Source organism: Anas platyrhynchos, chromosome 6 (genome assembly GCF_047663525.1).
Source record: "Anas platyrhynchos isolate ZD024472 breed Pekin duck chromosome 6, IASCAAS_PekinDuck_T2T, whole genome shotgun sequence".
Classification (NCBI taxonomy): domain Eukaryota; kingdom Metazoa; phylum Chordata; class Aves; order Anseriformes; family Anatidae; genus Anas; species Anas platyrhynchos.
This window is the reverse complement of record NC_092592.1, coordinates 28678317-28694021: the sequence shown is the minus strand read 5'-3', so window position 1 is coordinate 28694021 and position 15705 is coordinate 28678317. Positions and strand designations below refer to the sequence as shown.

Here is a 15705-nt window from a genome sequence, read left to right as displayed (position 1 = left end):
TATAACATTTTGCCACGCTTGCTGAAGTGGCAAATACTCAGTCACTCATGCTGCTGCAGGATGCCTAAATCAACTTTATTCACAATCACAGTTATCCAATTTTTCACAATTAGTTATTCTTCTCTTTAAACAGAACACAAAACATTTTAAAGTAAAGCGATGAAATGCAAATGACACAAGAACACAGAGGTACGTGGGAACCTACACAATTCAAACAAAAACAAAAGGTTAGGACTGTTGTTCTTACTGTTACTGCTTTTGCTGTTTTTTCTCCCTGGAGAGAGCCTTGCTCTCCTACCTGCTCACAACTGGAGGCCAGCTGATGCTGGGAGCAGGACCGAACCCCAATTTTTGAGCTTGGATGCTGGGGGAGCTTTCAGCTTCTGCTAACTCCTAGAGTTTGGTCCACAGTAAAACAAACACAGTTATATATTAAAACACTCTGAATTCAAAAGGTGAAAAGGGAATTCACACCACTGCACTGATACCCATGGATGGAGTTTCTTGAAAAATAAAATGTACCCATTGGCTTGCCCTGCACAGGAGGGAACCGGTCCCAGTGATGTGGTAAAGGCTTGGGAGGCTGCTTATTGCACGTTTCCCTACATCCACTATTCCACGGACATGTTCCTACCCATTGGGTTTTCCCTCTCTGAAATTTTTGCACTGGTGTTTGTATAACTACTGAAACAGGCTCCCCATGCCTGCCAGTCACTGTGCTGTCCTGGAGGCTGGCTCCATGCCCACAAACTGGCTGTGCTCCTGCCGTGGCAGTGGTCACCCTTCACCCTTTCCTCCCACTCCTCACTGAGGGGTCCAAGCGCAGGAGCCAGGGTGCTCCAGGGCTTCTGACAGCCAGCCCAGAGCACAGGGCTGAGCCCCTGGGTTAGGGGTGGACATGAGAAGTGTGCAAAGAAATAACATAAATCCCTGTAACCAGGGTATCAGCGTTCAAGTCACGGACTGCCCACCAGGCGGGCAGGGGGTGGCTGCAGGTCCCTGCAGTAGGCTGCAGTGATGGCGGTGCCTTTAGAGAAAGGCTCTAAGATGCGCCCTCCAGCTCTCAGCATCTTCATTGACTTCTTCAAGGGGACAGAGCAAGGCCATGTTTTCCAGGTGCTCTCAGGAGCAGCCCCCGTGGGTAGGGGTGCTCCTTCACCCACTCCACTGCACTCAGGGCTGTGGGTAGCCATGCCAGGAGAAGGCTCAGCAGGACGGGCATAACCCCGTGCCCTTCCCCAGCCTGGCCTGGTGGGCAACCCCCCTCTGGGCCCAGGTGCCTCCTCTTCCTCCCACACAGCCCTGGAGGCACCAAGATGGGGCCAGAGGGCAGACAGGGAGCACCAGCTACAGCAGAGCTGCCCTGGCTGGACCCAAGGCCCGGCAGCTCTAGGCCAGGCCAGCGGCCATGGTGGTGCGGTGGTTGTCATGGCAACCATGGGGGCCGCCATTACAGGCACCCACAGTGGGGTTCCCAGCTGGGGCAGGGGGGTTGTTTAAATAAACCAAAACAAACTAAACCCCTCAAGCTATAATTTTCTTTTTTCCCCTTCTAACACCTAAGGACAGCCATGTCCTGCCGGCGGGCTGGCTGTTGAAGGGCTGGCTAAGTACCACCTGGCTGTTTTTGTCTTAAAGCACAGTGATAAAGTTACCAGTAAATGAGACCCGCAGACATGTGGTTTATACATTCTTCCCCAATGGGGTTGGTTTTTTTGTGTGTGTTTCTGGATTTGTTTGTTTTGTGTGTTTTGTTTGTGTTTTTTTTTTTTTCTTCTTTTTTTTTTTTCTTTTTTTCTTTTTTTTTTTTTCTCCCTTAGAAGTGTTGTCTGGATGGTAAAGGGAGGAAAGGCGAAGGAGGTGCATCTCCCTCTCCTGCAGGCCATGGGGCAGAGATGCTGCTGGATCCCTTGTGCTGCATGGAGACCATTTGGGACAAGTCAGCTCGGTGGTGATGGGGTGTGAGAGATGCTTGTCATGCAACAGGATGGTGACAGGAGGTGGCGGGATGCTGCTGGGAGGGAGGGTGGCCCATGTTGGCTGCCAAACCCACCGTGAACGCCTCCGCTGGGGAACAGCAGGACAGTGCTCAAGGTACTGCCATGGTACTGTTCTCCTCCCCGTGTCCATAGGGAGAGTTTTGCTTCAAAAGTTCCAGGTCTTTTTCTGCGCTGGCTCCAGGCCTTCCACTGCAAATGTGCTCACTGCATCTCCCTTGCTGGGTCAATATTTGCCTCACTCCACACTTTCTAATGGGCTTCCTATGGGCAGGCTAGTTGTACGCAGAACCACATCATTGCTTATTTCTTCTCTTCTGCCAAGGTGTCCTCTGCACACACCGTGTCTTCAGGAGGAGAGGTGCAGCACTGAACCTTTTACCACTTGCTCTCCCTGCTAAACATGGGAGATTCCTCTCCGCTGTGTATGGTGTAGAAAAGGGATGATTGCTCCAGCTGTTGTTTGTTTTTTTTTTTTTTGTTTTGTTTTGTTGAGATAAAATTTAAAATCTGTAGGAGAGAGTAGTCCATTGTTATTTCTCTGATGCACTGGAGTTCAGTCCCAGGGCTTGCTTGGAGGGTAGAAGAGCAGCATCTAAGCTGGTGTCATCTGTTGTCCATGGAAGTGGGGATCAGGGTGGTGGTGGGTGATGGTTTTTGAATCTCCCAGGTGATGAATAGAGACCGAGACCTGTGTTATTTCACAGACTCCTCTCCACCTCCCTAGTCCCACCACAGCATCTGCTGCTGCTCTAAGCGCTGCGGTATGTTTTGATGATATCTTTGATGGCTCGTCTGCAAATGGGACAGCAAGCATTGGCCATCTTCTTGAGCTTCAGCCCACAGGAATAGCAGAGACACATGTGTCCACAGGAGTAAATGACCGTGTCTACCATGTTCTCATAGCAGATGGCGCATTCGTCTCCCCAGGGCCCTGAGATGGATGGGGAGATGGGTGACTCAGGCAAGCTGACAGGAGAGTTGGGAGCTGTGCCTGAAACACAAAGAACAGGGTCACTCATACTGCTTAAATGGTTTCTTGACACCCTGCAGCCAGCTGCAGAGGGAGGAACCACAGCCTAGAAGAAATAGATGCTTGAGGTTCAGGGATCCTTTCTGTGATCTGCTGGCCCAGTCGCTGAGACCTGGTTCACATGCCAAGGCTCAGGGCAGCAGAGAGGCAGCATCTGCTGGGATCTGCCACCCACATAAAACTAACCAGGAGACAGCAGTTTCCAAGCAGCAGGGACAAAGAGCAGTTTCACATTTTCAAACCTCTGTCTAAATATTAACAAAGGAGGAAAAATTAGAAGGGCTAGATCAAGCCATCTGCTTTGATGGTGGCACACGGTGGCAGCAGCTCCCAAGACAAGCAGTACTTCATCTTTAAGTCTGATATAGGGATCTGGGTTTACGGTGCCTGGCTACAAATCACCCCATCCACGTGGCAGATCCTCCGGCAGAGGGGTGAGGTAGTGCTTACATGGACTGCATTTAGCTCATATATAGCACACTGCTACAAGAGCTGCAAGAGGCTGCAGTAATTATGCTTATAGTACACACCTGTGAGAAAGCCTCCCCATGAAGCCCGATGAGGTAGCAAGATAATGATTTTTTTTTTTATATTCTCCCCCCAAAAAAACATTAAAAATCTTAATATTTGCTGTCGCAAGTTATTAGGCCTGACACTGAAAGTACCTTTGTGCCTTCAAAGAACAACCCTGGTTAGGACAATGGTGACAAGGATTTGGTAAATTATACAGCTGTGGGATCATGCACGTCCCTGGGGCTTTAGAAATGCTGCAAAACATCCTATCATTTGTACCGCATGTATATTTTCTCTAAGTCCTACTGGAATTCATTGGTATGTTAGAAATATCTGCCTTTTTCTGAAAGGGATAGTGTTGGTGTGTGGAGAGGGAAAGGGGGGGATTAGGCATATGCAGAGCTCAAATCGAGTTAGCATGCAACGTGTCACTGCCACACAGCGCTCCGGGAGGAGCTGTGCGTCACAGGGCCGTGAACATAACAGAAACTTTGCTGCCTCCCCTGGGACTTTTCATGATGAAAAGGGTTGGAGAAATATTGCTGTCTGGGCATCTAAGCGGCTTTCACGTAAGAAGACTGAAAATAGACTTTGCAGAGGCTCTCCCTTCCTCCCCAAGGGAGCTGACAAGAGCCTCTGTTGATTGCTGTGTTTTTAAAGCCCTTCTGGGAGACAAGACTGAGACCATGAAGGGAGGCAGAGCAGGAGTGGGCAGGGGGAGGCAGAGGAAAGGAGGACAGAGAAACCTTACCACACTTACCACTGATAGAGCTGCAGAGCGGGCCAGAGCCACATGTCGATAGTATGGGGTCAGAGACACCACTGCAGAGGATGGTCGGGGAATTGGGTGTTGACGTGGGTGAGCTTGGTGTGGATGGCCCCAGCCGCTCGGTTAGTATGGTGGAACCTGCACCATGAGAAAAGAAACCAACAATTACTTTTAAAGATCAGGTCTGACAAGGCCTGAGGATGTGTGGCTGGGGGTGCAGCTCTCAATGCTAATCAGGACTCATGTCTTATCAGCTTGAAATCTAGGGAAGAGATCAAGAAAAAAAAGTATTTACACACCTTTTCAAATGCTAGCAGCTGGCCCAGAAATCCCACAGCCCCTGAAATCAGCTGCTGTTCCTTTAGCCATCGTAACCCTTTGTTTCTGCCCTTTAATGTGTCTCAGATCATTAAGTGCAGTTATTTTCCTTATGGTCTCATGCTCATATGCGCCCTCAGCACTATATCCAGTGACGGGCTTGTAGCCAGTAGAGGACAAAGCCTGCAGCAGGGTGGGCTAGGCTCCAGCACGAGAACATATCACCTTGTCAAAGCACTTTACGCTAACCCAGAGTAAAATACATCCCCGGCTCTGATGAATTCATGCTAAGTCACCCAAGGACTTCCTAGACACAAACGTGAGGGTTTACTAATCAGGAAAACGGGTCTGTTAATTGCTCTGCCTCTTTTCTAGGGTGGCCTCTGTCAGAAGAGGGGATAGCAGGTGAGGGCAGAAATGTGGGTAGAAATGGCTTCAGGCTGGCCAAGAGACAAGCAACCCAAATGCATTTGAATCTTGGATGATCAAGGACATCCCCCTCAAATCAGCAATGTTTTATCCCTGTGTGCCTGATTGTGATGGCTCAGGCTTGCAGAGATCCTTGACATCCTTCCTACATGTCCCCAGCTCTGCTGACTCCTGCTCTCAGTGCTCACCATCAGCTCTGGGTTACTGTGCTGTTTGCCAGAGAAGCCAACTCTGCCCCCCAGCCTGCTTTGCATCCTCCCTTCTTCTTCTGTTAGAATAACAAGCATCTTAAAACCCTTCCCAGAAGGAAGAAAAAAAAAAGAAAAAAAAAAGAAAAAAAAAAAAAAAAGAATGCTTAAAATTCTGGCTGCTGCAAAGGTTTTTGTAGGAGATTCATTGTTAACGATACAGCCTGGGCTTCAGTAACACAGTGGTGAGACAGCAGCACACACGTGCATGAACCGAGATATGGTTTCTTGGTGGCAAGAACGAGTTTTGTCTGCAGTTTTAAAGTTTCTCCCTGCCAGCTGAGAAGCTGGGGTAACTCCAAATCAGCGCTAAAACACCACGGCTTCTCCGTGTGGCCTTATAAGGAGCCCAGAGACACGGAGGGCTTGGAGCCGCAGTGTCCTTGATGGGTTGGGAGTTACTCCCCAGAGAAAAAGCATCAGTAGGAGGCCCGAAAAACCCTGTTTTTCCTCCTGTAGAATGGGCCTTTCTGTTCCTATCTGCAGGGAGACTAGCAAGCCAGTGAGGACCAAATCCAGGAAGCGGGGACTCCAAGTGTCAGCTCTGGATTGTGTTAAAAAAAACAAAAGCACAGATGCTAGATCCTCCTGCCCTTTGCAGCACACCAAGACCAAGTAGTGCAGGTGTGGCACAGGGACCAGGAGGTCAGCAGGGAGCACGTTTGGGTTAAAATCTGTTCTGAGGTCTGCATGTGGGAGAATAAACAACGAGCTATTCAGCCTTCTGTCCCTCAGTTTCACCATTCTTCAAATCAGGAGCACTTTGTTCACAGGCACAATCTGAAGGAGAATTAACTTTTGTAAAAGGCTTTGGGACTCTCACACTTGAGATGCTGCAGAGCAGCACCTCCTTTTTTGCAGGGACAGGAGCTGAGGCTGAAGCTTGGCTCAGTAAATATGCAAAATGATGCAGCCTCTAATGACAGCCACTAGCAATGTCTCCTCTCCTCCAATCTGACAGATGACCGTAGCAGAAAACTTGCCCTGTGGGTAACACATGCTGTAAACAGGCCCAGCAGGGGCACGGATTTCAGCTCACTCACTGCACACAGAACAAACGCGAAGGCTGAGCAGCTGAACAAGTTTTCCAAGCCTTCCCTCTCCTCCCTGCAGCCCGGAGACATTTCTTCCATTCGGCTGACACACAGCATGTTGCATCTCCAACACCAACCTGGTCATTTCATTAAACGCAAAATAAGGCCTATTAAGAGCACTTTTTTCCTGGGCTGATTGGGGAATTTGGAGGCGCCCCAGGTTTCACGGATATGAACTGATGAAGCCTGCTGGCACCGGTGCAAACGGCCTTTCTGCAGTGCAAGGAGAGTTTGTCAGTGCAGGATCTGCAGTCTGCTCCTGCTGAGCGGCAGGGCTGCCTCCCAGCATGGCCCTGCCCAAGGCCCAAGGGCCAGCACACCCCTTCCCAGCTCCTTCTCCTAATGCAAGGCACAGTTTTTGACTTTTCTCCAGTGTAAGTATAGAGCTTTGTTTAGAACAATCTGAGTTCCCTACCAGACAAGACACGCTTCTCCCTTGGTGACAGGATAATCAACATAAGACAAGTTCCTCACGCTGCTAATATATTGCTGGATGGTGTGCAGACACCATGACAAGGAGCACGGAATGAGATCATGTGCGGGGTGGAATGAGTGTGGCCAGCCTGGCTTAACTAAAACCAGATACATGCGCTCAAGGCCAAACACGCTCACTGTGTGCACAGCTCCTACCAAAAGCTAGCTTTCAATCCATGATTTTTATAAAAACCTAAATAAATCTTGTTAGATAGTGATTTTAAAGCATTCCACCTCTCTGTAAAGCCCCCAGATAACTTGTCTCTGCTGCTATCTTGCCTCATGCTTGATCTCAAACATGCTGAACACACCAGAATCACCTTTTTTCATTTTGAATCAATTCCATTTGGTGTTTTATCTTTGCAGCACTAACATTAGGAACATCCAATGCAGCTTGACTCTTTCTCTGCAATTCTGTGTCATCGCTGTGGGAGAGGTGTAAATAAGCGAACCTGTACGTCCACCCACAAAAGGAAAGAGAGTATTATATTTTCAGTAGATGAGAGTATGAACATGGAGTGTGCAGACAGCCTCATGTGGGGAAAGGCTGCTAGTACGCTCGTGGTTTTTAACTCAAAATGGTCTTGCCAAACCAGAACTAGAGTCAGAAAGGAAAGGGAAGGTATTCAATAGGATGAAATGAGAACTGTAACACTTAAGCAGAGATAATCAGCCACCAAAACACAGGCCAGGGAATTGGACCATTCAATTGGAAATACAGCTGTCCTAAAAAAAAGGGCCTGGGGATTGCTGGAGGTCACCAGATAACCATGAATCAACAATGCCATCCTGTTATGGAAAGGTTACACCAATCCAGGGTCATACAAGGGTGGTTAAGCTCTGGAGCAGGGGCCTGAAGGCACTGTGGTATCCCTGTCCCTGGAAACACTCAAAACTCAACTGGTCATGGTCTTGTGCTCACTTGGCACTTAGCCCTACTAATGAGCCCGAGGTTGGACTAGATAATTCCCAGGGGTCCCATGTGACCTAAAATGTTGTATGATACTATGATTTCAAGATGATAACAGCTTTCGCAGGCTGCTAAAATGAGGGAAGAAACAATCTGTTCTCCGTGAAAGTTCTGCTGAAGACAAGAAATCCTGGCATTCCTAAAGCATAAGCTGAATGTTACGGCACTTGGGTTGGACATTATATAGACAGTGAAAGCACTGTAAAGCAATCAGCCTTCCCAGAGAGATTACGGCATCTCCAGCATTGGAGTCCTTAAAGAAAAGTAAGGTGAGGTAGGTCAACTCTTGGGATACAATCCAGTATTGATGATTTTTGTGAGAGTAGTTATCTGTATCCATAACTGCCCTTTTATAGAAGGTCTTAAAAGTGACTAAAACGCAGCAGCTGTGGCCCTCGGAGATGCTGTTGGCTGGCTTTGTCTATTGTGGTGAGCAGGGTGGTTTCCCAGAACATTGCATTCCGCTCTCTGGGGATACCCCCTGGGGCTGTCCCAGCTTTTAAAAATACATCTTTTTGCTCATCTCTTAATTGCAGCTGTCTAGGGAAAGCTGTGCCACCGAAGTTTTTAAGTTGGCAAACGGGACAGATACAATGGCAATATTCCCTAAAAATACACAAAATTTGCCAATTAACATTCCCCCCTGAACTCTCTCATTTATAAGGATATTATTTGTACATTTCTTTCTCATAACAAAGTTCTAAGAATAGCACTTATTACTGTGTAGGCCCCAAAGAGAATATCAGAAAACAACCACAACAGCAAAACCAGGTGGGCAGTAGCAATGTGCTGCCTGTATTCTCCTTCTGAACGTGCTCAGGGACATTTGCTACGCTGCAAGGAAATACCCAGGGCACTTCTGTGACCTGGAGCAGGGATTAGCTGCCTCGAATCTGTTCGGCAGCTCTCCCAACCCACTGCTCGCAAGCCGTACTTGCAGACTTCCAGGCTCCAACTGCAGCTGGGATGGTGAGAACAGATCAGTAATACCAGTAGGTTGCTTCCTTATTACTGCTGTCTTCGGAAGAATGACTGAGTGCCATTTCAAGGTGATCATAACGCACTTCTTCATCTGGGATCTGTTCCTGAGAGAAGAGATAGAAGGGCAAGGCCCTTCATGGGACTCATATAATGACAACAGGCTGAGCGCCAGCCTATTATGAAAAACATCTATCAGTCAGAGAAAGGTGCCCAGGAGTTTTGGGGGATTTGAACGGAGTATTTCTCATGCTGTCTCAGATGGGGAGAAGTGTTCATGATCATAAGGAGACAAAAGTAAGACTACCCGTTTTACTAAATCTCTGTCTTCCTCTCTTATTCCTCCCCCCCTCATAATTAAATTCGATGTTACATAGTCCCACGGCACTTTTTCAGATCTGAACCCAGAAGGTCTGCAAGCACAATGTTTCTTTTGGAGCACTGGGGCTGTACTCATGGAAGTCTTGCAGACACCAGGCTCCACAGGCTGAAAATCTCTGCTGCTTTGAAGTGGAAATGCAGTATTGCAGAGCCTGGAGACTTTGCTTTCAGGGAAGAAAGAAGCAAACCAACAGTCCAAGCCCAGGGTTTGCTGGCTACCAACAGGAATGAACAGTGTGACTTCTGTCCCCAGGAGGGTTTCTGGCAACAGCAGATGCCTGTGGCAAGCACCATCCCGGGTGGTTCTTTGAGTTCCTGCTAATTGCATTACCTGTCCAGGCTGTTAATGACTATTTCACAAGTATTATAAAAATAATGTATACCCACTGCCTGCACTCCAAGGCTAGCCTTTGAACTCACCCAACTTAAACTTCGTTTTTCCTGGCTCACAGGGTGCTGTCGGTGAATGACCACTGCTGTCCAGCTTTAACGGGCCTTCCCCACCCATACCCATCACAAGGACTATGCCAGGATCTTAAGTAAATGTGCCTGAAAGAAAAAATAGGGGAGCATCCTGCCATGGTTTCTAAGAAAGATAAAGTCTTGTGCCACATACTTGCACATATGTTGAGCCCCTTTCTGAACACATCTGTTGCATAAATACAACAGCTAATAAAGACCAGATAATTACCAATAGTAATCACAGATTTTCAATGTTGTGCCACACATCTGCAGGTTCCAGAGCTTCCAGCACACAGTGGAAATGACTAGATGAGAGGCTGAAATCTGGCTGCAGCTTTCAATTGGCACTTTTAAAGGGGCACAAGAGAGCCATGCACTTCTCATACATTTTACCCAGTGAGCACTGGGCACTTGACAGTCCCATTCATTTAGCTGCCTTACACAACTCCCAATTTGATTTCTATTTGTTGGGAACCAGATTTTTAAGCCTGTCAGCTAAAATAATTTCCCTATCTCAAAATCTGTGCAATATCTGTTCTCATGTTTAACACTCTGCGTGTATCAGGGCCATTGATTTTGTTATCTCGATGGGATCAAGGCTCTTTGAAAAATCTGGCACAAAAATCTGTGGGTACTGAGCTCATGTAAACAGCTGACTATGGAGATCTGTCCCATAAAACAAGCACTCCTATGCTGTTAGCGAGCTGCGAGGTTACAGAGACTGGATACTCAAGCAATGTAATCCTGTAAAGTGTCATATCTTCACTTAATTTTACTTGCTATGGATCTTTGGCCTTATAGTGATCCCTAGTACGTGATCACCATATGCAAGACTCTTGTAGGACCTCAGTTTCAGTCTTTACTATTTTTTTAACAAGAAGTCTCATGGTTTTCTGCTCCTGGATGTAGCCTGTGTGGAACTTTCTCACTTCGTTTTTTTCCTCTGTTCATCTTTCCATTACAGAAAAAAAAATATGCCTATATTTGTTAGAGAATGCAGACTTTGGTGGAATTACACAGCTGTTTTGCATATTACAAGAGCAAAAGCCAATACTGAAGATGCAGTCAGGAACCTGGAACTGTACACCAATGTACCTTCCCTTGACCTTGCAATCTCGTGGCAGGACACAGCGTACTGAGATCTCCTGGGTTCCTTCCCCTGTCTTCTCTCAGGAAGAGAGACACGGTTTCTCTTGATATTTGCCAGACAGATCTCTCACTTGACACCGATACCAGAAAACTTGGTATTCCTTCAGTGGTACATCCACAGAAAGGCGGGCCTTATAAAGACAAGCTTTGCAAGGGCTAAATCCTTCTACATTATATTTCAGTAACTGGCTTTCAACTAATGCAAATGCTCCATCAGCTGTAGAGAGAGCTGCAAATACCAACCACGGTTTTAGCGAGCTTGTCTCAGTGCTAAAATAACAGCTGTTCCCTCAGCACGCTCTCTGTTCCAAAGGACAGCCATGTAAATTTATGCATATTATCACATTTTCTTGCCTCCAGTCAAGGCTGCAGGAGAGCTGTTCTGTCCCATGGGGCCACCCAGGTCTTGCACAAGAGGGACTTTTGAATACGTCGTAGTAAAACAAAGGAACAAAGCACCTGTAGCTGCATGGGCACATGGTAGTTAAAGATCAACAATAATGCTAGGGAAGGATGTAATCATATCCATCACTTCTGAATGCTATAAAACACATGTATTTACACAGCCAGTTGTTATGTTCCCACGGTGATGGGAACAATACAGCATTGACCAGCAGCCAGAGCTTCCTTCCCCTTGGGCTCACTGTTTGTGGCCAACCATGCTCTCAGAGCCCGGGCTCTGTGCTGCAGTCCATCTCTACCTCTCAGGTGACTGACATCAGCTGGTGATCCATGGGGAGTTTTGCATTCAGTATTTCCTGGGCGATTTTAGTTCTGACCAGAACAATACTGCATTTCTGACCAGAACAATGCTACATTTTGTCCTTTGCAAGGCCGTGAAAACATGAGGAATTTTGCATTGTGCTACAGAAATGTCCAGAAAAAAAAGGTCAAAAAGCAGCCTGGCAGATTCTGCATGCAAAACCACGAGGCTTGTGTTTGCAGATGGGTGTCAGACTTAACCACAGTTTGGGGAAGCAAAAGTTAGATCCAAATCACACGTAGAACAGTTCAGACTTCCCTGTGGATCAGAGAAGGAATGTGCTTTACGGCTTCACTGGAGTGTTGCTGTCTGCTTTGTCCAGAAGGGCAGCAGGGCACCAGCACAGCCATTATTTGCTGTGCAGTTAAGCAGGAGAAATGAAAGCTCCAGATGCTACAGCCCAGAATGCTGTCTGAAGCCAAAGAGCACATGGCAGACTGACAGGCCAGCTGGTGTCCCTCCTGACCCAAAGGGTGAAGTTCAGTGGTTTATCAGCACTTCATCCCAAAAAGTCCTGTGGGCACGGACACCGTGCGATGAGCATCTAGGTGAAGCGAAGTGAAAGAGCCTTGAAGAGGGCTCTGTCTCACTTTCTAGACCAACAAAGCACCCAGAGAGATGCTTGGACCAACAAGAGGTCAAAACTGAGCCTGGATTAAGTAGCTGAAATGGATGAAAAATGAGAATTGTAGCTTACATCTTGTTTAAGAAAATAAAAAGCCCTCTAAAGGAGCACAGGTATTAATTACTCGGACCAAAAAGGCTCCTGTTCATAAACGGTGTCTTTTCCAGCCTCATCTCAAAAAGGCCCGTGGGCTCAGGATAACTGGGAAACTACAGCAAAAGTGGTTCTGTGAGCACAAGGAAAACTGCTGCCTAACCCAGCTGCTCCGGCACTGTGCTCTGCCCGGAGGGACGTGTATAAATAGGGTGGCAGATACATACAGGAGACAAATACTTCCACTTTTCTTGGCCAGCACTGCTCCGAATTTCCATGGGACGCACTGCTGGATGAAAGGGGTTTGACAAAGAAGGAAAAGCAAGAGCTTAGTCTGCTATGTCACTCTCTCGGTAGCCAGAAAAACTAACACTTGCCAGTGCTGGCTCAAAAAATAGGCAGATTTTATCTCCTGACAGATGAGCTGTAATTCAGAGAGACCTGTACATGATCCCTTATCCTGTACATTCACTGTAGGCAGGCAAAGACGTTCTGAGATAAGGGATATCTGTACATCACTTTTTATGAACATCTCATTGCATGCAGGGGTAGTTTATGATCCTAGTTGAGATAATCGCTTTTACTATTACAGAGGGAAGCGTAGAGGGGCGAGACATTCGCATGCCCTGGGGCTGTCACTTGGAGGAGGTCTGTTTGCTTTACCCAGCCTCCGCCCAGATGCTGCCTGATAGCTCAGCACACGGGCTAAAGCTCACTGACTTACCCACGGCAGGAGTGGGTCCCTGTGTCACAAGTGACAAGATCTTTATCTGGCACAAGCCCCAGGCAGGCACTAACTCTGACATTGCTGACACTGGCCCCAGGAGACAAGCATCTGACTGCACCCAACGCTCCAGGACTGTGCTGTTTTCCAGGAGACAAGTTGTAAGCACCCTGTCCACTCTCACAATACAGTTTCCCTTTGTGCTAATTCTCCTTCAAAGCCTTAAATAGAAAACTGGACGTGAATGGAGAGATCTACACAGGGCTAGAATCAAGTTGTGGGTACTGTAATACTCCTGTGCAGCTCTTACAACTTAACATTAGCAATATGTACTTCACTTGCAAAGACAAAAACAACAGGCAGGTTTTTAAAGAGGCATCTATTAATACAAGTGGACTTCTTCTGAAGAGGCATCGATTATTAACTCTCTTCCCCCATTTTTCATGTGCTTCTGCAGTGCCCTCCTGAAGCCCCTTATTTCCATTTTGCTGGCTGCTGCTGCAGGGAATCCCAAGGACCCAAGGATTCACAGTTGGTCTGTCCTGGTCAGCTCTTGCCTCCTGCCCCTTCCCTGCTCTGAGCCCACTGACAAAGTTCAGCAAAGTCTGAAAGGAGGATGGAAACCTCAGCAACAACTGATTTCTAAATCTCTTGCAGTGGGTGGCCAAGCATGAGCTCCAGCTCAATGTGCACTGAAAAGGAGGCAGGAGAGCTTAGCCCATGCACACTCTGCATTTACACAGCATGGATGTGAATACACGTACCCACACCTAATGCAGGCTGTTGGCCAGCATGAGGAGACATCCAGGGAGCTGTAAAATTGAGCAGCTGTTGCAGAGGGGCTGCAGTTATTGAAGTGTGCATGCAGACAGGACGCAGATAAGCTGGCAACTCAGCTTCATCAGTACAGCTGCTGATGGAACATATTATTTCACTGCTCAAAAGAAAACTTCAACATTACTGGAAAGGATGAGATTCACAAAGGAAACCGCACACACAGACACACGCAAAAATATAAAGGAGAAGAAGGATGGTGTTTTACATTCTGGTGATTCACTCTGAGACACAAGAAAATGAAAGAATCTCCCCAACCATTTGGCTCCCCAAATACTAAATATATAAACTTGTTGCTGTGATAGCTCCTCCAGACATGAGTCATACATTTCAAACCCTTATGGGGTCGATCAATTTAACTTCATAAATGAATTACACCACCAAAACCAGACCAATGTATCCAGACTGGCTCGTTTCAGTCTTTCAAAGCTGTTGCTAAAACTGTGTGAGAGTCCAAACGCTTACCAGCAAGAGCTGAAAACAGTAAATCAACTTTAATAGGCTGTTTTTGTCTACTGTACAGGAACAATGCCTGAAAACAAAAAAAAAACAAAACAAAACAAAACAAAAAACAAACAAACAAAAAAAAAACCACCACCCAAACCAGAACTAACAGAATTCCTGAAGGATGTGCAAACTCTGTTTCATTTCTACATGCCTGATGATCTGGGTTTCAGTTTGGTTGTCCTACATACATAACCCACAGAATTTCTGAATCAAGACCAGCACTTTACATCTAAAATATTTAGAAATGCTTCCAATACTGACAAAAAGATCTATTGCCTCCCTCAATAGCTCATTCCTGTTGCTAATTACCCTCAGTTATGTCTAATTTAAATGCGTCCCTTCATTTGCCAGCAGCTTGATATTCTTATGCTAGTATCTGCTACATTAATGCACCCTCCCCTTTCATTTATCTTCCCTCCATGTGGTAAAGTTGTCTTTTAACCTTTTCTTTGCAATAACATTGACATCCTCCTGCCTCCCTTTGAAGATGTCTGTGGTCTCTCACCATGCTATAGTGGTGCTTGGGTTTCATTTATTTTCCTTGTGGTAGGGAGGCAAAAAGAAAAAAAAAAATGTTTCCAACATCATCTTCATTTTCTGCTTTTTTATTTCTCCTGCAGCAAACAAGCTGCCAGCATAAGATGCCAGGCTGATAAGATTGAAACAAAAGTCAGAATTCTTTACTATCAAACCAACTTCACACTGCCCTGCTCTCCTACAGAGTGCTGTAAGACCATCAGCCTGGGTGGAGATGGTGTCCCCTGGTATTTAGATTAGGAAATGTTGTACCAATGCCATGGAACAGCTGCTGGTAGCAAACATCAGCTTCCACGGTAAAGTCACTAGCCAGGAGAGCCCTGAGCTTGGTCCTTCTCTGGATCAGGACCAAATAACTAATCTCAGGTTGTGAACTCTATTATCCAGTGAAATACCGTGAGCCTTCCTTGATTTTGTTCCCCAAATCAAAAATAAACCTCTAGATTCAAGGGTGGTGGTGTTGCTTTCCACATTCTCCATCCTCCCAGAAAAGCAGAAAAGATGAAGAAGCAGAAAGAACAACTTTCATTTGCTGTGTTTTATGGTTCACTGTGTGTGTGATGTTCTTTTAATACTGCATAACAGTGCTTTGATTATTCCAATAATGGCATGCCCCCAGAAGAAGAATGACATCTGCTATGTAAGATAGGTTTGGTACAATTATGCTTCTTGCAGTATTTCTGTCTCATTTCTTTCAAGGACATGGAACTTCACGTTTTCCATTAAAGCTAGAAAAGATGACTATAAACATGTCTTTTCCTGTGATATAAAGCTCAAACTACAAAAGATAGATCACACAAAATTATT

At 46.5% G+C, this 15705-nt stretch overlaps 1 protein-coding gene across 8 annotated transcripts in view; it reads right to left on the bottom strand.

Moving 5' to 3' along the window:
* Positions 1-54: 54 nt before the first annotated feature.
* Positions 55-15705, bottom strand: part of NEURL1 (neuralized E3 ubiquitin protein ligase 1) — a 149005-nt gene continuing 133354 nt past the window's right edge. For all 8 annotated transcript variants that reach the window (XM_072039768.1, XM_027459893.3, XM_027459897.3 and 5 more), the window contains 2 exons: positions 4304-4450; positions 55-2991 (listed from right to left, as the gene is read on the bottom strand). In XM_072039768.1, coding sequence (XP_071895869.1) covers positions 2750-2991; positions 4304-4450 — 389 coding nt within the window. In that variant the 3' untranslated portion in view covers positions 55-2749. The remainder of the gene's footprint in view (positions 2992-4303; positions 4451-15705) is intronic.